This window comes from Panthera leo, chromosome B1 (assembly GCF_018350215.1).
Source record: "Panthera leo isolate Ple1 chromosome B1, P.leo_Ple1_pat1.1, whole genome shotgun sequence".
In the NCBI taxonomy this organism is placed as follows: Eukaryota; Metazoa; Chordata; class Mammalia; order Carnivora; family Felidae; genus Panthera; species Panthera leo.
In genome coordinates, this window is record NC_056682.1 from 127069739 (window position 1) to 127097509 (window position 27771).

The window sequence follows — 27771 nt, forward strand, 5'->3', positions numbered from 1 at the left end:
GTTTCATATAACTAGCCCCTTCTACCTATCAAATTGTAACTCTTATTATATTGATTTCTATCCTAAATTTCACATTTATATATTTAAGTTCCTGTCTAATAAAAATGCCAAGTTTATCAAACCCAGGCCAAAGTCTTAATTCCCCTGGCTCTTAACCTGCTTCTGACCATGCTTGACCAACTCAGATAGTGGAATCACCATACACTTATTTGTTCAGAAGAAAAAATTATCTTGAATCCTCTATTTACCATCACATCCATATCACTTGCCAGTCCTATAAGTTTTATAGCTATGAGAGACTGGAACTTGTCACTTTTCACCATCTTAATTATACCGCCCTAGACCTAGCCATTATTGCTTCTTCTCTTGATTATGGAGCTAGCTTCCTAACTGATCTTCCCACATTTACTCTTGCTCACTGCTTCTATTGCCCTCCCTCTTTTCTACCATATTCCTTCTCTACCTTAGCAGTTAGAGGTAACAAATACGCCTCTTTTAAAAACTTCCAAAAGCTTGCCTTTGTTATTGAGGAAGAATCTACAGTTTGTATTGTGTTTTTCAAGTTTCCACCATACAACACATCTGGGCCTGACTAACTCTTTCATTTCCTTTCACACCACTCTCTTGTTTGTTCACTCTGTGCCATGCTGGACTCCTTGCCATTCTTTAAACACTCCCAAGCTGGTTCTCATTTCAGAGCTTTTACATTTGCTGTTGCCTATGCATAGAATACTCTTTACCCACATTTTACATTCAAGATTGTAATCAAATGTTGCTTCCTCAGAAGAATCTTTTGTGACCCATCCCAACACTGATCCATCTTTATTCTCTGTCCCACTTGCATTTTCTATATTGCATGTTTTTCAATGTGAAATTATCTTACTTGTTGTCTTATTTATTGCATGTTTTCTCCTCCAACTCTCCAGTATAATGTAAGCTCCAGGAAAGCAATAACCCTGTCAAACTTGTTCTCTATTTTTTCTCTAGAAAAACAAAATAGTATGAAGCACTAAGTAGCTCCTCAACAAATATTTGTTGATTAAATGAATAAACATGAATCCTATTCTCTAATATGTTGCTTGCCTTAGTAATCAGAAGGGAGAACAGGACTATTTTCCCCTCAAACATTTAACAAGAATTTATTGAACACCTAATAAATATGAATTATATGTCTACAGAAGATTAAAAAGGAATAAGATAGATTTGCTCTTCTTTTCAAGCTAAGAATTTAGAACATATTGGAAATGTCAAGGTATAAACACAAGAAATGAATAAAAAAGTGACATATATCACTACAGTTTAGTACAGGCTTGAGCTGTTTGTAGCAAAACAAGGAAAGAGAGGGAAAATAACTGCAGTATCTTCCACAGCTTTCTATTTTCAATACATTTATTGTTTACTTCTGATCAGCTGATATAAGACAGCTTCAATTTCAAATGGATCTGCCCCCTCACTGTAAAGGAGGACTTTGGCTGTTGGCATGATGTTTAAGTTTCTGAAAATCACCTGAATTGCCCATAGGCATTCGAGCAGAGAAGAAGGTGGCTACTTGAGCGGGCCTGAAGACAATTTGGAAGCTTGTTATTCTAGTGAACACTGGTGCATGAGCTTAGACTTATTTATAGCTGGAGGAACTCCCATTGCATAACGTTGGACAGCATGGGTTCAAACCTGGGTCTGCTATTTATTAGCTTTATGACCTTGGAAAACTGAAAATATTTTCCTGGACTCGGTTTCCTCATCTGTAAAATGAGGCAAATCATAGTATTTACCTCAAAAGTTTATTGTAAAGATTCAATGGCCATATGGTTAGGGCACTTGGAACAGTACCTGGCACACAGGAAGTCTTCAATGATTGTTAACTATTCTTTTAGGCTACAGTGTAGTTTCTCTATAAATTGGGATAACACAATCCATAGCACTCTATTATTTGTGCTACTTTTTCTATATGTCTATAAAGTAATGGCAATTTTTATTTATTTTTTCATTTTTATTTATTTTTGAGGGAGAGGGACAGAGACAGAGCATGAGTGGTGAGGGGCAAAGAGGGAGGGAGACACAGAATCTGAAGCAGGCTCCAGGCTCCATGCTGTTAGCACAGAGCCTGGTGCTGGCTGGAACTCACAAGCTGTGAGATCATGACCTGAGCTGAGCTGAAGTCAGAAGCTTAACCAACTGAGTTACCCAGGTGCTCCAAAAATGACAATTTTTAAACAGGTGTTCTAGTCATGTTTATGACTCTGTTAAACATATTTACTAATATTTCTGCTCCTTTATAGAAGATATAGCTATGCTTCTGAAAACATTTATTTTAGTAATGAATTCTAAGGATAAAAAACTGATTTTTCAACAAAGAGATTGGCAGAACAGGGTGGGGATGGAACCCTGGACTGAGAGCCTGGATTTGTGGTCCCCAGGGCATGTTCCAACCTAAGTTTTTTTTGTTTCTTTGTTTTTCCTGATCTAAATTTAAAGTCTGGGCAGGTCATCCAACTTCTCTTCTTAGTTTCACATTTGTAAAATAAGGGAATTCTAAATGCATGCTGAAGTCATATTCACGTCTCATATTCTATGGTTGTTCCTTCTATCAAGGTAATTATCATGCAAGCCCACATGCTTATTCCCACGTTGTTATTCTTACAATATTTTAAGGGTCTATAAAAAAGCACCACATTCTTTGATTATCTTCAATGACATCAAATTTTCCCTGTGAAAAATATGTTGGGGCTAAGTCTGGTGAGTAGGATGAGTGTTTTGAATGGAAAAGTATGACGTAAGTATAATGGGATAGAGTATTTTTGAGAGGCTTATAATTGCTTCTCAGGTGCGCGTGTGTGTGCACACGTGTGTGCGTGTATGTGTGCTTTCAAGTGCAGTACACATTTCCAATTTTAAGTTCTTAAATGTTTCGTTAAAAATTCAGCCTTTAGTCACACCTAATTTATGCCACTATAATAACTATGCTTTTTGTAAAACAACTGCTTTTTGAATGAAACAATACTTCCTGAGATCTAGAAACAGCCCAAATCTTACAAAATAATGAAGGACTGATCAGACTTCTTGCAAAGCAGCTTGGTCTAATGTCATGGGCTCATTATCCAGCTGAAATATTGCTCTGCGCTTTGCACTAGTCATTTATCTTCCCTGTGCCTCAGTACTTTTTTTCAGAAAATTCTAATAAAGACGCTTGTTCATAAGGGCCACTCTTGTACCTTGGATGAAGTATTCCCCAAATGCTGTGTGACGTAAGTGCAAGGAAAATAGAATCTTGCAACGCTTCAAAATCTACTCCATAGGATTGCACTATCTGATGGTTGGGTTTGTGTTCAGCATTAAGAATGCTGTCTGCTTCTTGAGAGTAAAGGCTGGTAATTTTCTTAAAATTTGGCTACCGCTTTACGAGATTAATAAAACTAACCTCTAATCATATGGTGCCCAAATGATGAATATTTTTGAAATATCTCCATATGGGAAATATCACCAATTGTACTTATACTCTCATTTGCATAGGCCAAACACTGAAGCAAATGTGAATTGCTTAGGTTTTCCACCAGAAGCAGCAGTCAGGGTGATGGGTAAAGTCCAGAGAATATTAATTCAGGAAACAGAAAAAAAATCACTGACTAATCAGCTACTTCATTTTTTCTCTTTTGCCAAAGTTCCATAAATTCAAAATTCTAGGTTTAAAATAAATGTTTTAAAAGGGACAGCTCTGAAATAGGAATAGTATATTATTTTATGGCTTCCAGAGGCTATTCCTTATTTAATAAATGCATATAATATGAGAAGAGACAATAATTTCCTTTAACACTTTATTAGTTAAAATATGTTGTTATTTAAAATGAAAACGCATGTACAAATGTATATTATTATTTTATTCTACTTTAGTCTCTATTTGACAGTGAATCTTTCATGCCCTCTCTCTTGCTTTTGTTTTGCATCCCCTGAAACATTTTTCTTTCTTACTTTGTATAAACATGACCATCTAAATTATCTTGTTTTCTTGATCCAGAACAGACAATGTGGATGTGATGAAACCAGCTGGTTTCAGTGGTGTGTGTGAATGTATTTTGTAAAATTTATTTACTTTTTTATTTTTAAAAACAGTACCTGATGTGTGAGACAGAAGACTACCACTAGGGATATGTAAATGTAATTTGAGCAACTGTAGAACGAAAGTCTGTAAGCTGGAAGGCTGTTTAAAATAAATATGCACTGGGTAGTGACTTACATTTTTAAAAAATAATCTAGAAATCGTTTTCCAGTTGATTTTACCCAGAGGTGAAACTGAGCTGATGCAACACTTGCAATAAATGGTCGAAAAAGAAAAATAAGAGTTGGAAGGAGAACACAAGAGAAAGCTGTTGTGACCACTTGAAACTGCACATTGTCTCCCTTTCAGATTCCTGGATTATATGCACTCCTCTGATTGCCACCAAGTCCTCTCTACCCCTCTTCAAACGATACCTTTTTTTCTAATCTTTTCTCCTCAATCTGAGGATATTCTCCCCACTTCACAGCCGGAATACTACAAAAGCCTTGTAAATGGCTTTTCTCAATTAGGCTTTGTCTTGTTTAGCCCAACACCTTGGCTTCCTCAAATACTCCTGTGTCCAGATATTCTCCTCAGAGCCTCATGGAGCTGGTGTGGGGTCCTGAGTGAGGACATAAGCCCCAGCCTGGGTTTGAGTCCTAGTTCCATTTGTAATTATTGTGTGACTTTGGTAGGATACTTACCTGAGTCTCAATTTCCTCAAATTTATAAAATGCAAAAAAAAAAAAAAAAAAAAGAAATTAATAAATGCCCAATTTACAGAGTTGTGGTAAATACTACATGAGACACATCAAATGTTTAGCACATATGTATTTCATAAATAGCAGCTATCTTCAGTACTCTGGTGTAGCACACTTTCTGTTAGCTTCTCTGCTTCTATTCACCTGTCACTATCCTCTCCAGCCAAATTATTCCTCCTCATTGTCTCTCAACACGCGGTGACTTTTTCATTTTGATACTTTCCTCATGTTTTCCTGAGTATCTCACCTAGACTTGTCCCCGTATCCAAATTCTACTTATCCTTGAAGCTTTCTAGCTCAAGTCTAGTAAAATAGCTCTATTCTACTCAGCAATGATCTCCTTTTCTCTAAAATTTTTCAACATTTATTATCCATACCGGTGTAATGTATAAATTCATATTGCTAAATATTTACACATGTATCTTGATAACGTCACTCCTACTCTCAGAGCCCAGAGACTGTATATATTATGTATACCCAAAGGGAAAACAATTCTTTAACTTCCGGTTATAAGTGTCTATGTGAGAGCTCCTTCCAGCCTTCTGAGTGCAGAGGTTAATTTTGGAATTGCTAGCTGGGCAATCAGCTTTTTTTCTCTTCCCGAAAAGGGAACAAAGTAGTTTAAGAGTACCTCATTCTTATTGGTGAATAAAAGGATTAGGGCTCTAAGCTTTCAAGTTAAAGGAATATTTCCTACCTTCCTTGTGGGAATGAAAGTATATAAGTTCTTAATAGCAGGGAGCTGGAAAGAAAGGTGGACATGTGCTGTGTTTATTTTCTTTTTTCTTCTAAGTTTTTATTACTCATTATATGAATAATTGGAGAATGCCAGAAAGAAAAAAAATTATTATGGTAACAGAAAATAGAAGACTTTTCCTTCCTTCCTCCCTCCCTCCCTTCCTCCCTCTTTTCCTTCCTTCCTTTCTTCCTTCTTTCCTCCCTCCCTCCCTCTTTCTTTCTTTCTTTCTTTCTTTCTTTCTTTCTTTCTCTTTCTTTCTTTCCTAACAAACACAAAGAATAGGTATTTAATTTATTAGAATATAAGTAAATGGGATAATCTTTGATCAAAAAGTTAGATAGATCTTTTGTTCATTCATCAAATATTTGTTAACTGATTACTCTATGCTTGCACAAAGGTAGCCACTAGAGATGTAGAGACATATGCCTGAACTCAAGGGGCTTACCAACATGAGGCAGGACCCAAGAAGTAAACTGTAAGAAATATTAAGACAGAAAAAGATCTAATGTGGTTTTTCTGAATCCAAACAGCAATCAGACAAGGAAAAGAAAAAAGAAGCATTCAAATTGGTAAAGCAAAGTAAAACTGTCACTTTTGGCAGATGACACAATACTACATGTTGAAACCCTAAAGATTCCACTAAAAGGGTGCCTGGGTGGCTCAGTCAGTTAATTCAGCTCAGGCCATGATCTAATAGCTTGTGAGTTGGAGCCCTACATTGGGCTTGTGCTGCTGGCTCAGAGCCTGGACCCTGCCTTGGATTCTGTGTCTCCCTCTCTTCTGGCCCTCCCTGGTTCTCTCTCTCTCTCTCTCTCTCTCTCTCTCTTAAAAATAAATATAAACATCATAAAAAAAATATTCCACTAAAAAACTAATAGAACTAATAAATGCATTCTGAAGATACAAAATCACCATACACAAATATTTTGCATTTTTGTACACTAATAATGAACTAGCAAAAAGAAAAATTAAGGCAATAATTTCATATTGAATAAAAGAATAGAATACTTAGGAATAAATTTAGCCAAGGAGGTGAAAGGCTTATACTCTGAAAACTATAAGAAACCGATGCAACAAATTGAAGATGGCACAAATGGAAAGATATAGCACATACATAGATTGGAAAATTAATATTGTTAAAATGTTCACACTACCCAAAACAGTGTACAGATTTGATGCAATCTCCCAAAATGCCAATAGCATTTTTCACAAAACAAATAATCCTATAACTTATAAGGAATCACAAAAGACCCCAAACAGCCAAAGCACTCTTGAGAAAGAACAAGGTTGGAGGTATCACACTCCCAGATTTCAAACTATACTACATATCTTTAGTAATCAAAATAGTATGGTGCTGGCACGAAAATAGACACAAAGGGCATTGGAATATAACAGAGGGCCCAGAAATAAACCTATGCATGTATGGTTAATAAATCTACAACAATAAGGGAAAGAATATACAATAGGGAAAAGATAATCTCTTCAATAAATAGTGCTGGAAAACTGGACAGCTACATGCAAAACAATGAAACGCAACCACTTTCTCATACCATATACAAACATGAACGCAAATAATGAAAAACCTAAATGTAAGACATGAAACCATAAAAATCCTAAAAGAAAAACATAGTCAGTAAACTCTTGGGTAATCAGTCTTAGCAATTTTTTGGTTGTTTGTTTGTTTTTGGATCTGTCTCCTCAAGCAAGGGCAACAAGAGTAAAAACAAACAAACAAACCTGGAACTACATTCAACTAAAAAGCCTTCCAATGAAGGAAAAACAAAACAACATGGCTACTTACTAAATGGGAAAAGATATTTGCAAATGATATACCTGATAAGGGTATTCGAAATATATAAAGAACCCATACAACTGAGCACTAAATAATTTGATGAAAAAATGGGAAGAGGACCTGAACGGACATTATTTAAAAGAAGACATACAAATGGCCAACAGACATGACAAGATGCTCAACATCACTCATCATCAGGTAAGTGTAAATCAAAACCACAATGAAATAGCACCTCATACCTGTCAGAGTGGCTAGTATCAAAATGTCAAGAAACAACAAATGCTAGTAAGGATGTAGAGAAAGCACTGTTGGTGGGAATGTAAACTTGTTCAGCCACTGTGGAAAACAGTATGGAGGTTTCTCAAAAAATTAAAAATAGAAATACCCTACAACCCAGCCATTCCACTTGTGGGTATTTCACCAAAGCAAAGAAAAACATTAAATTCAAAAAGACATATGCACCCCTATGTTCACTGCAGCATTATTTAAAATATCCAAGATGTAGAAGAAGCCTAAGTGGTCATTGATAGATGGATAAAGATGATGGGATGGATATATATATATATGAATATTACTCAGCCATAAAAAAGAATGGAATCTTGCCATTTGTGACAATATGCATAGACTTAGAGGCTATTATACAAAGGGAAGTAAGTTGGACAGAGAAAGACAAAAGCCATATGCTATCACTCACATGTGGAATCCAAAAAAAACAAAACAAATAAGACAAAACAGAAATAGACTCATAAACAAAAAGAATGAACTGGTGATTGCCAGAGGGGATGTGGGTGGAATGATGGGTGAAACAGGTAAAGGGGATGAAGAGGTACAAACTTTTAGTTATAAAATAAATAAGTTATTGGGATGGAAAGTGTAGCAAAGGGCATATAGTCAATAATATTGTAATAACATTGTATGGTGACAGGTGGTAACTATGCTTACTGTGGTTAGCATCTTATAATGCACATAAATGTAGAATCATTTTTAGTACATCTGAAACTAATATAATATCGTATGTCAATTACACTATACTTCAGTTCAAAAAAATTATGCCTGGCCTGTCCAGGCTATTCTGGAAATTAGGGCCCTGGTAAAAATAAAAACAAAAACAAAAACAAAGTGAAGCACAGATATTCTAACAGTTAACAATGCAAAGGGAAGAAACAACAACAAAAAAGAGGCTATATTCAAGAAAATTAAAAGTAATTAAACAAATAAAAGTGGTCATTTATGGACCAAAAATGAAAGTATGTCATGTGTAAGGATTATGATTAATGCTATTCTGTGCCCCCAAGAGGGAGAGGAAGGCGGGCAGAGAGAGAAAGGGCAATCTGTAAGTATTTATTTAAAACACAGATTGTTAAACATCTATGACAATTTTTGGAGCCATACTGTCTCGATTTGAATCTCAGCTCTCATACTCAATGGCTTTGTGAACTAGGACAAATTATGTTACCTCATTATGTCTCAGCTTCTGTGTCTATAAATTGAGGATAATACTAGTACTTACCTCACAGATTGCTTCATTTTGCAAACCACATTTTGCTACTCAAAATTTGGCACATGTAAACATAATATAGTATTATTTTTATATGCTTTTAGAAGAAAGTTGAGGGAAGATAGGGTGCATGATGATGAGAAAACTGGACATGGAATTAGGGCTCTTGAAAATTTTCTAGCTTTATGGCTTTTTGTGATTCTGAGTAAGTAATTTACCCCTTTGAACTAGTTCCATCGTTGATAAAAAGGGAACTACCGATTATTCCGTTTGTAAAAATTCTGAAATTCTGTGGCTAGATTGAAATATTATTTATGCGTCTGTACCAATATCATGAATCCAACAAAATCATTCTCCATACAATTTGAAATATGTCCTTGTTTTTGTGTGACTAGGTGGTTCATTCCTAAAGTTTAGAGATAGAAGCCAATAGGCAAAAAAGGGACTTTTTTTATTGATGAAGTATAACATTAAACTTATGAATTAATTACTCCTTGGTATCCACTAAGATTTGAGAACAGAGATGAGCTCATACTAAATGCTCAATAAATATTTTTAAATCATTTTTTAGTCTTATGAATGGTTAAGATTCTGAAATCAACACTGGAGTTTATTTTATTAAAAGAATAATAATATCACTGAAAAATTCAGCTCTCTTCTACTCTTAAATGTTTTTAATGTAACAGCTTTTGACTAAATAATTTTTGTATACAAAGACCTATTACAAGACAAGGGCCACATACGCATTTGATGAAATGGTGTCACAGAATTCACTGCAAACATCACTCACCCACTAGAACTCTGGCCTATCTGATGAGATTGCATAAATACTTCAGCTTCTGCTGCCAAGTTATCTATTATTTGTGCAGACAAGGAAACAAAACTCCTCAATCTGATTCTATGATTATATATACTGTAGCATTTACTGGTCCTTAACAGTCATTCCTGAGTGTGTCTACAATCATACAATTGTAAAGTGAGTAGATCCCTATAGCCTGTGTTTCTGATGCTTAACCTAACATTTGCCAAAGCTCAGGCCATCCATTCAGCACATTCACTTGTAGTATAATAGTTGTGCACTAATATGCAAACATACAATAAGCAAATGAGCATTTCATATGATTGTTTTGAAGTGTCATTAAAGTATAGAAGCATATAAGATACTTGGCAGATAGTGCATAATATATGTAGTTACTATATCAACATATAATATTTATTAGATATTAATATTTATTACATATTTGAATACTTTGGTATCTTATAAGTCATGGTATAGGTGTATAGGTACCTGAGAAGAAATTAGCATTTACTTCATATAAAAATCACCCTGAATGCTATCATTTTCATTGAAAATAATTATAGTAGCAATCAGTGATCTAGCATAATCAAGAGCCCAGGATAAGTTGATGTATTAAAGTTGTTTATAATAATTTCTAAGGTGTACTACAATGATTAAATTTTATGGTCTATAATTTTTTAAATCAGTTAATAAAAAAGAGATATCTTTTCCCTAATGGCCACAGCACAAGAGAATGAATGCACATATTTTCTGAATTCAGGGAGGGAGTTAGGGTAATAGATTAATGTGGCACATGTGTATAAAAGGATGCATTGGCACATCAACAGTCGCCAGATCATGTTTCTTTCCTAGATTTCTCTTCTTTCAGATGTCCAGGAAACCAGGATACATAGGTCATTATTTAGGAGCTCCACAGAAAGGGACAATTTAAATTGCCAACATTCATAATGCAAATCAAAGGAAAAATAATGCTCAATGCTTAGTATTGTTTTTCAGCAGCTCACTGGATTGTATTTTCTCAGAATTAAAAATCTCTCTTAGGTAAAGCGCCACAGGGATAATAAGAAATGGAACACTTAGAGTGATTTATTAACTATTTCTTTAGTTGCCATTATGTTTGTGTATTGATTTTATTGGCTTCTTCTTTTGCATAAAAGACCCAGAAATCAGTTCGGGAAACAAAAAGAAAAGCCCAGTTAACTACAACTATAGAAATAGTTAAAAACAACGGTGTGCCTCTTTGCTTAGAAGTATCTCTTCTAGGGGCACCTGGATGGCTCGGTTGAGCGTCTGACTTTAGCTCAGGTCATGATCTCACAGCTCGTGAGTCAGAGCCCCGTGTCAGGCTCTGTGCTGATAGCTTGGAGGCTGGAGTCTGCTTGGGTTTCTGTATCTCCCTCTCACTCTGCCCCAACCCACTCACATTCTGTCTCTGTCTCTCTAAAAAATAAATAAACATTATTTTTTTAATCTCTTCTATTTATTTAATCTCTTCTAAAAAAAAATCTCTTTTTTTTTAATCTCTTCTCTTCTCTTCAAATAGAAGTCCATTGCCCAGTTATGAACTATGCCTTCCTTGTCTCATGCTTCCAGGTTTGCTCTAGTTTTGTCAATCCTAATCCATCCTTCAACTCAAAACTAGATTAACCCTGCCTTAAATACCCCTGCTTCATTCCCCCCCCCCCCACCCCCCCCCCCACCCCCCGGCTCTAGAATGGGCTATAGGTTTTCACAGCTGCTTGTGGTCTACAATACAACTTCCAAACTTCGAATTTCCTTTCAAATTAACTTGCTGCCCTTGTTGCTTCTCAACATATTCTCCTCTCTCCTACTTCTACCCTGTTGTCTTCATCATTTCTCCAAGAATTATCTATGTTTTCCTTTCAGCCTAACTATTCTCTACTAATCCTTCAAGGTCAAATTCAGAGCTCACCTTTTCTGGAGAACTTCCATTCATGTTTCCTTTGATTAACTCTTCATTCTGTATAGTATTCAATTCTTTCAATATCTCAGCTACACAACTTAGTGCAATATAAAGATGCAATACTGATACTGTATATATGTAAATGTCAGCACACAGTTCTAGAAATGTCTCTATTGTTCATTGTTTCATGTGCATGGGCCATGAATCTCCAACTAGACTGTAAGTGTCTTCCAGGTAAGATCTCTACAGCATAACTGATTTCCAGTTTGTTCCCCTTAGAATCTACTCATCAATAAAGGTGTTTTAACTGATTAATCATTTTTTATACATAAGTACTTTACCTCCTAATTTATTCTTATTTCATTTTTGTCATTTTTGATGTTTTCAGAGCCATAAGGAGCCACTGGTAGGTTGTATGTTTGGTCATAATTATTTACTTCTTTCTTCCCTTTATGTGAAGTACAGTTCCCCACCCCCATCGATTCCGGGCTTGGCCATGAGACTCTTTTTCTTGAGTGGTTTGTGGCAGATGTGGTATATGCCACAACCAATTAAAAAGCACAAGCAGCACTGCAGGTTTCTGGCAGCCCCTTCTGCAACTTCTCATTGCTGTGAAAACAGGTTGTCCCAGATAGGGCCACGTCTCCAACCTGGCCCTGGAATGAGAAGTTGACCTGCAGCCCGCTGCAGACCTTCACCCAATCACAGCCTTACATTTCATGAATGCAAAAAGTCCCTGGTACTCTGGGGCTTGTTTATTACACAGAAAAGCTGTCTAACACAGACCTTGGAGTTTGTCACACTTCCTCTTCTGTAGATAAGGAGAGAGGCCTAGATTTTTTGTCAGCTGATGGGAGAGTTTGGACATCAATTCTGGACTCCTGACTTAATTTTGTTTTTATTTTTGCTTTTTTAATGAAAATACCTAGCTTTTTGTTATCCTAAAATCTGGAGGAATGCAACCCAAATAGCTTGAAATTTGGGGCCATAGTACTACCTGGTACTGCCCTCTTGGTCTGGCATTGGTTTTTAGAAAATAGGTTGCAAAATATCTAGAAAATAAACAAAATGCAGTATCAATGTCAAATGAAATATACTTCTACCCAAAAGCTACTGCAATCTCTTAGGTCCACACTTGTTTGATAGTAGATAGAATGAAATGCAGTGATCTTTGGGAGTGCCTCTCAGGCCCAGGTCTTTCAATACACACTGTTAATCTAAAATACACATTTCAAAATCTTTTCTTTTAAAAAAAATTTATAAAAGAAAACTTGAATTTGAGGATGAATATAATTTCTTAATTTACCATCTCCTTAATTCCGTGACAAAGTCTCATATACTTTGATGCCAAGTGAGGGAGTCTAAAATTCTTATTCTTTTCCTTTGTGAAATTCAGATGGAAAGATCCTATCATTATGTGCTTCAGTACATCAGCCTGGTCCTAAGTACATTTAACTTTGTCCTGAAGTTTATTTTATGGTTTAGTATTCATAGGAATGAATTCATTTTGCTACAACACTTACTCCTTAAAAATTCAGAGACTAAACTGCTAATTAAGTTCTAAAAAAATTATTAACATACTGCTTTCTTTTGCATATCAATTTTTAAAGAGTAAAACCAGTCATATGCAGCAATATTTCTCCCTTTTTATGGAAAAAATAATACATCAGTACATGCTTTAGGAAATGAATGTGTCATTTAATAACATTTATAACTACCTTTTATTATTGTTATTTATTATGCTTTTCCAAACAAAGAAAACAAAATGTAATAAAACTAAATGGGTAATCAAGTAGATTTTCTTTTTCTATTTTTTTGTCTCTCCTTATTTGGACCACACACAAATCTTACCTTTGTGAAAAAACATCCCTGTAAGGACTGCCATGTTGCAATGCAATTCCATATCCCCGATCAGCAACGGTGTTTCCAATGGTGTAAAATGAACAATCTGGGTCATTGATAGCCACATATTCCAATACAGCTGCATCCCATACAAATGCATAATTTCCATATTTTACCTGTGAAAATATGGAGAATAAAAGCAGAAAATAGGATTTAAGTTTGGAATTTTAAGTTATACAGACAAGGTAAAAAATATTACATTTGTGTATATTTAGTTGTATAAAAACATGGTAGGACCTATATTTCTACATACATATTCTGAATGAGAATTTGGCTTTTGGCTAATTTAAAGCTCCGTTCTCTTGGAAATGAGATAAAGTTAGAATGTTGTTTATGTTTCCAGGCAACATAGCTTATAGTAGTAAATCTCATCTGGACTGGGAAAACAATAAATATATGAAAAGAAGCCATGTCTTTGAGCTTCTCTGAGTGCAGTAATTTTTGTAATTGGACTTGTCTCTTTGGGGACATGGAAGTTACACTTTTTTAGTTATTACGAGAGATATTGGCTTCTAACACGAGGTTATTAGGCTTCTAAGCCAGGTAGGTTTTTCTACTCACCCGATATAGGTATTGTCTCCTTGCATGTGATCTATATTCTATCTTTTTAAATGTTTTTTGTTTTATTTTTGAGGGAGAGAGAAAGACAGAGTGTGAGTGGAGTAGGACAGAAAGAGAGGGAGACACAGAATGAAAAGCAGTCTCCAGGCTCAGAGCCGTCAGCACAGAGCCTGATGTGGGCTCCCACTCAGGAACCCTGAGATCATGACCTGAGCCAAAGTCCAAGGCTTAACCGACTGAGTCACCCAGGTGCCCCTGCATGTGACCTATATTCTAAATGAATGTTGTAAGTCAAACTCTCACTGAAGAAAAATAATTAACACTACCTTGCTGGCAAGACATATTTCCTATCTTATGTTATTCTAAGTTATCTGTTGCCAAGTGTGGTCTATGCAAATTTTGCAGCTGGACTTAAATGAAACCCTTTTGTTGGGCATTGAAATGAGGAAAAAATAATTATACAATCTTCCCTCTCATCATTTAGGAAACATAACTTGATCCTGGTTGTTTACAACACCTTTTAGTGATTATCTTTTATGTATAAGTGTGACTTTTCCCCTAAATTACAAATTTATCAAAAATAAAAGGCAACCTTAATAAAATTAATTTAAAAATTATGTATAAATATAGAATTTAAGTCACAAAATAAACAGAACTAATAATTAAATCAAATATTCAGCTAGTTTGTTTGTTTAGAAAGCAATTTCTTGCTAAATCTGACTAGGGAAAAAGAAAACTTTTACATATAAATACAGATAGAGGAAGTGGTATCAGCAACATGAAGGAATAGGAGGTCTTCTCATAGAAACAACAATTTGGCAGCCATCCATGAACAAAGTACCTTTGTGGGAGCTTTGGGATCCTTGTTGTGTAACTGTGACAGAATCTAAGACTGAATAATACTTTCAGGAGACAGGGCTGTTCTCAGTGATTGGCTAACCAACTGTTGTTCTGTCTACATTCCTGAAAGCAGCCTATCCCCTTGAGGACTTAACTCCAGTACTACAAAGGTAGAAGACAAAGATGCCCATTCTCACCACTTCTATTCAACATAGTACTAGAAGTCTTAGCCAAAGCAATTATACAGGAAAAAGAAATAAAAATATCCAAATCAGAAAGGAAGAAGTCAAAATATCTCTGCCTGCAGATGATAAGATCATATATGTAGAAAATCTTAAAGACTAAACAAAAAAAGCTGTTAGAACTAATAAAGCAATGCAGTAAAGTTGCAGAATACAAAATCAGCATGCAAAAATCAGTGGCATTTCTATACACAAGCAATGAACTCTCTGAAAAGGATATTAAGAAACAATGACATTTATAATAGCAATGAGAATAACAGAATACTTAGGAAGAAATGTAACCAAAGAAGTAAAATATTTATATGCTTAAAGTTACAAAAGAGTGAGGAAGGAAATTAAAGAAGACATAGATTAATGGGAAGAAATCTTGTGTTTGTGTATTAGAAGAATTAACATTGTTAAAATGCCCATACTACCCAAAGTGATCTACAGATTTAATGCAATCCCTATGAAAACTCCAATGGCATTCTTTTTTTTCCAATGGAATTATTTACAGGAATAGAAAAAACAATCCTAAAATTGACATGTAACCACAAAGACCCCAAATAGTTAAAGCAATCTTAAGCAAGAAGAACAAAGCTGGAGGCATCATGCTTTCTGATTTCAAAATATGTTACAAAGCTACAGTAATCAAAACAATATGATAGTGGCATTAAAACAATTAGATCAATGGAACAGAACAGAAATTTCAGAAATAAAACTATACATTTACAGTCAATTGATGGTCTATAAGAGTTCCAAGAACATCCAATGAGGAAAGGATAGTCTGTTCAATAACTGGTGATAGGAAAATTGGATAGTCATGTGTAGAAGAATGAAATTGGACCTCTATCTCACACCATATACAAAAATCAACACAAAATGGATTAAAAACTTAAATGTAAGACCTAAAACTTAAAACTCATAGAAGGAAACATAGGAAGAAAGTGTCTTAACAGTAACCTGGGCAGTGATTTTTGGATATGAGACAACCAAAAGCCAGGCAACAAATGCAAAATTAGATGATTGAGATTGTATCAAATTAGAAAGCTTCTGTATATATAATGAAATAATTAACTGAGTGACAAAAGCAAGCTACAGAATAGAACAAAATATTTGCAAACCACATATCTGATAAGGGATTCATATCCAAAATACATAAGGAACTCCTACAACTCAAAAATGGCAAAAAATAAAAATAAAAAAATAAATAACCTGACTAAAAGATGGGAAAAGGACATTTCTCAAAAGAAGATATACGAAAGGCCAAAAGATATATGAAAATGTGCTCAACATCATTGGTCATCAGGTCATCAGGAAAATTCAAATAAAAACCACAATGAAATATCATCTCAAACCTGTTAGAATGTCTATTACCAAAAAGACATAAGATAACAAGTATTGGTGAGGATGTGGACAAAAGGGAATTCTTGTACACTGTTGGTGGGAATGTAAATTGGTACAGATATTATAGAGGTTCTTCCCCAGATTAAAAGTAGAACTATAATATAATCCAACAATCTCAATTCTGGTTATTTATCTAAAGGAAATGAAACCAGTGTCTAAGAGAGATATCTGCACTTCCATGTTCATTGCAATATTATACACAATAGCCAAGATATAACAAGAACCTAATGTCTGTCAAGAGAGGAATGGATAAAAAATATACAATGAAATATTATTCATCCTTATAAAGGAAGAATACTCTGACATATGTAGCAACATGGATGGACCCAGAGGACATTATGTTATGTGAAATAAGTCAGACACAGAAAGACAAATACTGCATGACCTCATATTTATTTAGAATCTAAAATAGCTGAATTTACAGAAGCACAGAGTAGAATGGTGGTTGCCAGAGGTTGGCGGGTGGGAGATAGGGAAAATGAAGAGATATTGGCAAAAGGACACAAGTTCCAGCTATGCAAGATCAGTAAGTTCTGGAGGTTTAATGTATAGCATGGTGACTATAGTACAGAACTTGGTGAGTACATGGTGATTATAGTTTATTGTGTACTTGAAATTTACTAAAAGGATAATTCTTAACTATTCTTATGACAAGCAAAAATAAAGGCAATGATTTGAGGTGATGGCTATGTTATAGCTTTATTGTGGTGATCACTTTACAATGTATATATGTATCAAAACATCAAGTCGTACACATCAAATATATAGTACAGCTTTGTGGTCAACTATACCTCAGTAAAGCCAAAAAAAATACAGATAGTTAAAAACTGGAAATGAAATAAGTTATTTATATGGAGTAAAAAATAGTATGCAGTATTCTACAGGAATAAAATTAAAATATCGATAACTTTGATAATTTCCTGGGAAAAGAGAAATTATCAAATTTTCTCAAAAGTAGTAATTTTACTAGCACAGAGAAAGAGCTAAATAAAGTTGATACTAAAGTATGAGAAACAGCCATAAATTTGAGTGTTTTTTTCTCCCTAAAATATCAGCAAAATGCTTTTAATGGTATAATAAAAGAATAATGTATTATTAAACAGGAAATAGTAACACTGATTCAGTATTTGGAAGATTACTAGGATAATGTATCTTACAAATGAGGCTTTATCAAATTTTTAAATAATCTTTAAAAGACACCAAAAGACATTTGACAAAATTGAAAACCATTATCACCTGTCTACATTCCTATCTACCTAATAAAGTAAGAACAGAAAGATTCTTGCTTAACAAGGCATAGAATAACTACTTCAAACTACCCCCAAAATTAACATAGCTGTTATTATTATAGCCTATGAAATAAGTAAGGAAGCAAAAATCTGATCAAGTATCCAAACAAAATTATCATTATTTGATGACATAGTTATGAAACCCATGAGAATCACATGAAAAAATATTAGAAAAATAAAGATTTCAACAAAGAGATTGGTTATAAATAAATATATACAAATCAGTTGCTTTTCTATTATTATGTCAATAAGAGAGAAGACATAATTTAAATAAAAATATCCTTTTACAGTAAATATAAATGCCTAGGAATAAATTTAACAACAAATGAAAAGGGACTATATAAAGAAAACTTCAGCACTTGATTGAAATAGACTTCAACTTGTTTCTAGATAAGACATAACATATGCCAAAAAGAATACACATATAATTGCAAAATAAATGCCAATTTTACTCAGGATTTTTGGTATTTAATGAAATCTAAATAAAATGTCAAAAGAATGTCTTAGGACTAATTAAAATCTTTGCATATTTACTTGGAAGAAATCAGATGAGAATAGCAAAGAAATTAAAAAAAAATTTTTTTAACGTTTATTCATTTTTGAGAGAGAGAGACAGAGACAGAGAGACAGAGTGTGAGGGCAGGGAGGGGCAGGGAGAGAGAGGGTGACACAGAATCCAAAGCAGTCCAGGTCTGAGCTGTCAGCACAGAGCCTGACACAGGGCTTGAAACCCATGAACTGTGAGATCATGACCTGAGTTGATGTCGGATGATTAACCTACTGAACCACCCAGGCTCACACAGGCGCCCCACAAAGAAATTTTGAAAATAAAAAGTGATTGGAGGGACACCTGAGTGGCTCAGTTGGTTAAGCATGAACTCTTGATTTTGGCTCAGGTCATGATCTCACAGTTTGTGAGACTGAGCCTTGTGTTGGGTTCGGCACTGACAGTGTGGAGCTTGCTTGGGATTCCCTCTCTCCCTCTCTGCCTCTCTCCCCTGCACTCTCTCTCTCTCCTCTTTCTCTCTCAAAATAAATAAATAAACTTAAAAAAATGATTGGAGACTTAGAACATCAAGTAGTAAAATATGTAATAAAGTTTAAAGATAAAATAGCATGGGATTTTTTTGAGAATAAAAAATCAGTGGAATAGACAAAAAACCTACAAAACTGATAAAAGTATGTAAATATTATATATAGATTGTATTACAAAGGTCATAATTCAAATCAGTGTGGAAATATGAAATATTTTTAAAATGGTAGTGAAACAGGTGATTATTTCAAAAAGGTCAATATTAGAGTACTATGTAACACCAAAATAAAAATAAATTACTATAGTATAACAAGCTAATTATAATAAAAAAAGAATTTAAGTTAAAAAAAAGCCCACAAAGCTAGAGAACATGTAAGAATGTATTTTTCTTATATTGGAAAAATGAAATATCTAAATATAAAAGGAATAAAATATAAGTAAATATTTGATACATTTAATTACTGCATTTTTAATATATTTGCTTAGACCAAGTCAACATTAGATATTTAATACAAAGTTTTTCATGAAATATGGTCTAAAACCTATAGGCCTATTTACTGTGCTCAGTGAATACTTACCATCTTTTGTTGGGGTGAACCCCAACCAAACTATGAGATGATGAAATAGAGATAAAAATTCTTTCCTTGAAAAAATTATTCAATGCAATAATTCAATTTAATTCAATCTTGACAATTTAAATTTAAATTAAAAAAAAAATTTAAATGTTTATTTATTTTTGAGAGAGAGACAGATCGCAAGCAGGGGAAGGGCAGAGAGAAACGGAGACAGAGAATCCAAAGCAGGCTTCAGGCTCTGAGCTGTCAGCACAGAGCCCGACGTGGGGCTCAAACTCACAAACTGTGGGATCATGACCTGAGCCAGAGTCAGACGCTTAACCGACTAAGCCACCTAGCCACCCCTAAATACACTTTTTTAAATGAAAAATGAGTAATATAATCAGGAAAGGTTTTATATACATAAGGTTTGATGTACTTATAAAAACTAACAGATTCTTGGAGTGTTGGTATGAGAAAGGGGGAAATACTTGGTTAGATTTCCTCTACACTGATTATTCATATCTTCAGTCTTATACCATATATACTCACAGGCAGGATTATACTCATGTCCCACAGCTCTTCCTCCCCTTTTCTGATCTTTTGCACTAATTAACGTAGGGGTGGAAAACTAATTTTCCCTCTACTCTTTGGAGTTCTTAGGTGAGACCCCTGTAATAAAAGACAGATGAACAAGAGGAAAACGAAAAGAAGTTTACCAACATGTCATACCTCATGTATACATGAGAGATACTCTGGGAAAAATGAGTACCTACCTCAAAAAGGTGATTTTAGAATTCAGCTATCTAAACTGGAAAGGAGAGGGGGGAAGCAAGCTTTTTATGAGAGAGTAATCATATTTATGAAAGGTGAATGGTCTTTTGTAGAATAGATGAGAAGTGTGATCTTTTATGACAAAGTTTGTCTAGATATGGTGTTCACTTCTAGTTACTTCTCCTGTGATGTGAGTCATTCCCTGTTGATGAAATCCCAGGGAGGGGATTTATGACACTTGAGTTCCTTTCTGAGAATTTATCTTTAGGTGAATAAGGGTTGTTTAGAGAAAGCTTCTCCCTGCATTTGCTGTTTTTCAAGTGCTTACAGCTCAAAATCATCAATATACTAAGGTAGTATATTTTGGGGTGGCATATTCTGTTACCTTTAATTACCAACTTTCATATCTACTTTTAGCTTACTAGGTCTAAACATACAAGTAACAGAGATAGCAGTGACCCTGAAGCCTCCTCTAACAAGCTACTTTGATTTCTGCTTTTCTCTTCTTGCAAACAGCCACTCTGGCCTCCTAGATTTCCTTGCACTTCTTTATAACTCTCAAGGGACCTCCCCAGTTGGGGACATATTGCTTTGCTATTAGAAAAGTGTTCTAGCATGGCTGTTACTGCTTTGTGAACTGTAAAGCTTAAATTAAATGTATATTAACATTATCATTGCCATATATACGTGTTTCTAATAATTCTAATGTTACAAAGCATCATGAATTCATTTTTAAAGAGAACCACTAAAACAGTATGATTATAGCCTGTAGCAATACCAGTGAAATGTTGTGTAGTAACCCAAACCATTTTAGCTTTTAAAAATATCCTTTTTTTTTTCATCTACTAAAACATAAAATCATTGTCCTTTGGATAGTTTTTTACCACTAGGTTAAAGCTGTCTACAAAATATGCATCAACAAAACCTAAAGTCACTGTTCAACAGGATAACAATGGAAGGTTTGAAAATTTTCAGTCCATCTGACTAGGTGATGGGATATTACTTAAAAATTTCAACTAGTCTTGGGGTGCCTGGGTGGCTCAGTCAGTTGAGTGACCGACTTGGGCTCAGGTCATGATCTCATGGTTCATGAGCTCAAACCCCGCATTGGGCTCTGTGCTGACAGCTCAGAGCCTGGAGTCTCCTTCAGTTTCTGTAACTCCCTATCTCTATGCCCCTCCCCCACTCACACTCTGTCTCTCTCTCAAAAATAAACATTAAAAAAAATCTAAAAAAACTTTCAACTAGTCTTTGCTCTTGAAGTCATATTTCGATAAGCAGCTACATTGTAGGCCACTGACTTATTTACCAGTGGATTCCATGCCAAGTGAGTGCTTCATACAAGTTTAAACAGAGGGCAAAAGTGCATCCAGAAGCTTTATGTCATCAAATTCCAGGCCCCATTTATGCTACAGGGAAAAGAAGCCAAAATGGCATCTACCTCCAATATTGTCAATCTCTGGTCCCTAAAATAGAGATACCAGAATGCTGTGGGGATTAATGGAAGGTGGTAGCTGCTAATGCTCAACACCTGTGTCCTTATAGTGGCGCTGAGATACTAATAGTCTTGATGGATTTCTCATTGTTGAGATGAAACAAGGCTTAATTTCATTTCCATAGTATGATTAAAGTACTATTTCTTTGAATTCCACTTTACTCATAATCATTATGCATTAACTTGAAGATGTTGAAGGGATCTGTAAGAAATACAAAGGTAAGACTTGGGCTCTTGCCTTCAAGCTGCTTACAACTCAGTAGTGGAGATAAGTCAAGTACTACTTGTAACACAAAGCTTATGATGGTATGTACCATAAACAAAGCTTAAAATGTTAAAGTGGTTTAAAGAAAGGGAAATTGACTTTCACTGAGGTAATCAGGTCAGCCTGCTTAAATATTCTGGTAACTGAATTTGTTGTACAAGAAAACCCCAAAAATTTAAGTTCCTTATGTTTAGTGCCTGATTAAACACAGATACTCTTTGGAAACCAGTTTTTGTTCATGCACACTTTTTGAACGTTCTAGTTTTCTGCAATTTTCCATCTATCAGGTGAAGAACTATAAATATTCAATGTTATTTTCTCAAATATTTGCATTTCTTGCCAAGTAAATTGAAGGATGGGAAAAATGTATTTTCAAAACCTGCACCTGTGCTTCTCATCATGTTTTGGATTATGGCATATTTCTTTTCTTCTGTAGAATCCTCTTGTCCTGAATGCCCCAGGTTTGAATCCTCTACTGTGACCTAATGCTAAAAGCACTTTTCTTTTCAATTCATTAGGCAGCCATCTCCTATAATAACTGCAGAAGTCCACACAATAAGCAAATAGACTTTCACTACCAGTTATCCCAATGACTTTGGTTTTAATTGGGAAGCCATATTCTTTCTCGCACAAATCTTTAACTGAGAAAATTTCTTAAAAGTGCACTTCAAAATGTATAGCTACAGAGATACATCAATGATAATCTTTTTTTTTTTACTAAAAAAATCAATGGGACAATTATGGAAAGATGACATTTAAACCAAAGTGTAAGATGAGATATCCCTTCACTGAAGGGATATCTGTCCTCTGATGTCTTCCTCATTTATAAAGAATTTTTTCCATTCTTAAAAAATGCCCTTTACACACAAGTTTATTTGTTCTTCCCAATACTGTGAGGCAGCTGATATTATGATGCCTAACTCAGATGTGGTAATGGAACTTGTTCTAAGTGTTATCAATGACTAGATTTGAAACTTCAGCTCAAGGTCATCTTTTTTCCACTACATTAAAGATCAGTTTCTGGGAGATACTTGCTATAGGAATTTAAAAATATGTGAGATATGGTAGCCTTTGCCTTCAAGGCAAAGCCTACCTAGTTTGAAAAATAATATTTATACAAATAAAAATAATGCACCATAGTATAAAGCAAAAGCCATGAAAAGAATGCAACTTGTTTAATGTTATATGATCACACTATTAAGATAAATAAAAGTTAAGCTTTTAAAAAACAGCTTGCCTATTACTCAGCCATACAAAAGAATGAAATCTTACCATTTGCGATGACATGGATGGAGCTAGAGAGCATTATGCCAAGTAAAATAAGTCAGTCAGAGAAAGACAAGTATCATATGATTTCATTCATATATGGGATTTAAGAAACAAAACAGATGAACACGGGGAAGAGAAAAAAAGGTAAACCACAAAACAATTTTTTTTAAAGTTTATTTACTTATTTTTGAGAGAGAGGGAATGAGTGGGGGAAGGGGCAGATAGAGAGGGAGAGGGGGATCCCAAGCAGGCTCTTTGATGTGGAGTTCATGCAGGGGGCTCGAACGCATGGACTGTGAAATCATGACCTGAGCCCAAATCAAGAGCTGTATGCTTAATTGACTGAGTTACCCAGGCACCCAAACAGACTCTTAACCATAGAGGACAAACTGGGCGTTGATGGGGGGGAAGTGGGTAGGAAGATATGTTAAACAGGTGATTGGGATTAAGGAAGGTACTTGTGATGAGCACTTGGTCTTGCATGTAAGTGGTGAGTCATGAAATCCTACACCTGAAACTAATATTACAATACTATATGTTAACTAACTGGAATGTAAATGAAAACTTGAAACAAAAAAAAACATAAAAATTCTCAGCTACAAAGAACTATTGGGATGAATGAATATCTGGTTTATATGATTTTGGACGATTGAAGCCTGTTGATTTTGTAGTTATTGCTATCTAAGTATTTCAGGTTTTCAGGATTAAAACCAAAGCAGAGCTTTTTAAAATTAAAATAAAGGCTGCAGGATGGAAACTTATTATTTTTCCTCACAAAATAAAAACCAAAAGGCCCGAGAACAAACTGGGAGAAATAAATTCTAGCTTTGCACACCAAGCTAACTTCTTTACAATTTAAACTAATGGTCAGTAGGGGATAAAGTGATTGTGAATTACAGGCGCAAAGAGTTATGATTAACCCAGAATCGATCTACGGTGGTCCTTATAATTCATTGCCCACATAAGTCCTTAAGATGGGATGGCTTTAATATTTATGACATATGGTTCTAGGTGGTGGCCTCTCCCACTTTGAACAAATTAATAATTTAGCATCATTCATCATTTCGTCTGAATTTATCTAGCAAAATAAATCATGCCCAAGTCCATATTTTAGTGCTTAAGACTCACTTTTAAAATATATATGGCTTTGTTTACTGCTGCCTTAATTGTTGGCCTACTATATTTTACCTGCTATTATTTTGAAATTTGAATTTTTGCTCCAAGATAGTCATCACAGGGAATAGATTTTCACAAGGAAGATATGAATGTGTTTAAAATAGATATCAGTTATTTAGAAAATATCCTTTTTTAACCTGGAAAAGAAGCAGTGTATTTACTTATAAATTTTATCTTTGCCTCTCTTTTTTGAGGCCATTGGAATACTAATTTTTTCAAGTTTATTAAAGCATTCTGGGAATGTGAAAAACTAAGCACAGCTAACTTTTCCACTGACAACTTTCTCTTGAAACAAATGGCTACTAGGGTCTAGAAGACAGAAGGGTAGTAAGGCCTGGAGTTCTGGATAATTCTGTGTGGGGAAAAGACTAAGAATTCTCTCCTTCAGGCAGGGTGAGTACCTGAGAAAACCAGCAGAACCTCCAGGGAAGGCAATGAAGAAACCAAGTTTGGGGCAATGCTTTTCTCACAATTTGGATTTCAAATCTTCCTGCTCTCTTTCCTTAGATATTTGTCCCCATGAATATGCCTGTTCTGCTGCCTTTATTTAAAAAGATTTTTTTAAATGTTTATTTATTTTTGAGAGAGAGACAGAGATGGAGCATGACTAGGGGAGGAGCAGAGATAGAAGGAGACAGAATCCAAAGCAGGCTTCAGGCTCTGAGCTGTCAGCACAGAGCCTAATGTGGGGCTGGAACTCACAAACTGTGAGATCATGACCTGAGCCAAAGTCAGACACCCAACCGACTGAGCCACCCAGGCGCCCCTGTTCTGCTGCCTTTAAATTGGTCAGGAAGGAGTTGAATAAGTGGACACAGATCTGCCTTCATGGAGCTGGGACACAGCAGAAGACTGGAGATCCCCAGCTTCCTCCAGGTTCCTCAGCAGGGAGATTTGTGAATCACTTTCTTCTATACTACTGGTCTATACGGAGAGTGACATTTCAACTTCTGTAGCAAGATGGACAATCCCTAGAATAATCCAACAATCAGATTTGAGTCCTCATAAACTGATAAAGAAAAAAGACAACCCATAGAGTAAGTGCCACATTTAGAGAGGGGAAGGTGAACCTGAGCAAGAAGAACACATTCTGGGACAAGAGCATTGTGGTACTAGTAAGAATCCAATTTTAAAAGAAAAATAAGCAGGGTATTTAACCAGATTCAGTTGTGAGCCTAAAAAGATCTATGTGGCTATAAACTAACAAACAAACCTCAATTTCTCAACCAAAAAATTGAACAGATGAATTGAAGGAGAAAATGCTCATTGGTCCTACAGGCTCAAATGGAAGGACTAGGATGACAACTGTCCCAGTTGGCCTGTGATATCCCAGTTGTAGCAATGGAAGCTCTACATCAAGGGGAACTTCTTGCGGGGCTGGGGTGGGGGTACAGGTTTTTGGTAATGATACAGAAGGTTGGGGTCCAAAATCCATACCACAGGATAAAAGATAGGGGCTGAAAGTGATGATTTTTGTAGCAGATGGATATGACATGGGTTATTGGGAATTGAGTATGGTGGAAAAGGAAATGAGAAAGCATACAACAGAGACTGTATCTTCCAACTTGGGGATGAGGCACACCAAAAGTTTTTGTGTCTTCCAAAAGGCACCAATGCTCAGTTGAAGAGAGCAACTGCTAAATTAGTTTGGGCATAGCACAAGAACAAACACACATTATCGGATTGTTCTCCTCATAGCTCTCTGAAATGGGGTAAAGCTAGATTCCCTGATTCTGAGGTTGCAAATAAAATGTGTTGTGGTAAACAAAAGGAGGAAATTTTGATAATAGATCAGCTGAGACTCTGTAGTATAGACTGACTCTTTTGGACTTTACCTGAATGATCATGTTTTCTACAGTAAAGTTAGGAGTCACATAATGTCAACAATAAAAATAATCACCCTCGCTCTTAGGTATTTTGATTTAAACAGTGTAATGTCAAATTGTTTTCCTAATTTCTATGAATATGTTAATAAAACTGCATAAAAAAAAAGTTGACTGATAATTTGTCCAAATACAAAGACAATCTACAAAGAAATGTAAACTTCATCAAATTTGATTCCATAGCTAAACTTCTTACCAAAGAAAATTAAAAGATCCTACCTGCAAAATATTCTGTATATCATGTATATAACACTGCAAAAAGGGGCATGGTTTGCTTACCTGAGATAGTGAAGCTTTCATTATTTAAAATTTTTATCATTTTTTTACGTTGTCAAAATGTGAGAAGCACTCAGGAGATTTTACTTAATAGAAATGGAAAGAGATGGCTTTCTTAGACATTTGCCTACAAGATGGCTATTAATTTTTCAAGTATAGATGGCCATAAAGTCACATATTCTAAGTGTGAAACAAGAAGAATGTTCTCTAGTTTGGAAATACATTGAGGATAACAATGAAGAAAAAGATCACCATAAAAGAGAAATTTCTGTGCTGCTTTTCCCAACACTGTTTGATGATTTTTTTGAAGAAACCATAGTGTGCTTGGAAAAAGATGAACTGACTACACCTGAGTTGTTCAATTTTATGTGGAGATTATGACAAAAAGCTGCAGAGAAAAAATGACACATTTTTTGAAATAAGATTACTTCATAATAATAATAATAATAATAATAATAATAATAAAAGGTCACCAGAAAACAGAAAAGGCAGCTAAAGCTATAACTTCTGCAATCCAGCATTGATTTCACATGTTCAAAGTACCTCTGTGCTTTAAAATCATTTTGCCAAGAAACAGGACTCTAACTTAGGATAACATTCAGAACGTTTAAAAGTGGTGGACATCTCAGACAGATTTAGTCTATATGATAGATTTGTAGATGCAAAGTTTTTGATTGATAAAAAGCTGGTCTTTTATTTTTAATTCTTTTTATGTTTATTTATTTTTGAAAGAGAGAGAGAGACAGACCTCAAGCGGGGTAGAGGCAGAGAGAGAGGGAAGCACAGAATCTGAAGCAGGTTCCAGGCTCTGAGCTGTCAGCGCAGAGCCCAACATGGGGCCTGAACCCACAAACTGTGAGACCATGACCTGAGCCGAAGTATGACGCTTAACTGACTGAACCACCCAGGCGCCCCAAAAAGCTGGTCTTTTAAAAGCAAGCTTTTAGAATCGAAGTGTATGGAAGGCCAGAATCCAATCCCTACAAGTTAACACACCTGCTATTGCTGATAATTTTTAATTCCTAAGTATTTCATGCTCAAACATTTTTGTTAACAGCATATTTAGATTGATACCATCCCATTGGGATGACACCAGAATCATTATAATGTGGGTTAGATAAGAGCAGATTTGCAAGTCAAAGTGAATTTTATGTTTAGTTATTTTAGTTTTACCACTCTATAAAAGAAGGATGTGCTAAAGGTTGCAAGCAATTCAGAGAAGTATTTTTGGAAAGGGAAACAGAAAGGCTAAAATCATCATACAGTATCACGCATGGCAC

The 27771-nt window shown here is 35.1% G+C and overlaps 1 protein-coding gene across 2 annotated transcripts in view; it reads right to left on the reverse strand.

Annotated features, from left to right (window-relative positions):
- Positions 1 to 27771, reverse strand: part of GRID2 (glutamate ionotropic receptor delta type subunit 2) — a 1444174-nt gene that overhangs the window by 100427 nt on the left and 1315976 nt on the right. For both annotated transcript variants that reach the window (XM_042935882.1, XM_042935881.1), the window contains one exon: positions 13398 to 13564. In XM_042935882.1, the coding sequence (XP_042791816.1) occupies positions 13398 to 13564 (167 nt within the window). The remainder of the gene's footprint in view (positions 1 to 13397; positions 13565 to 27771) is intronic.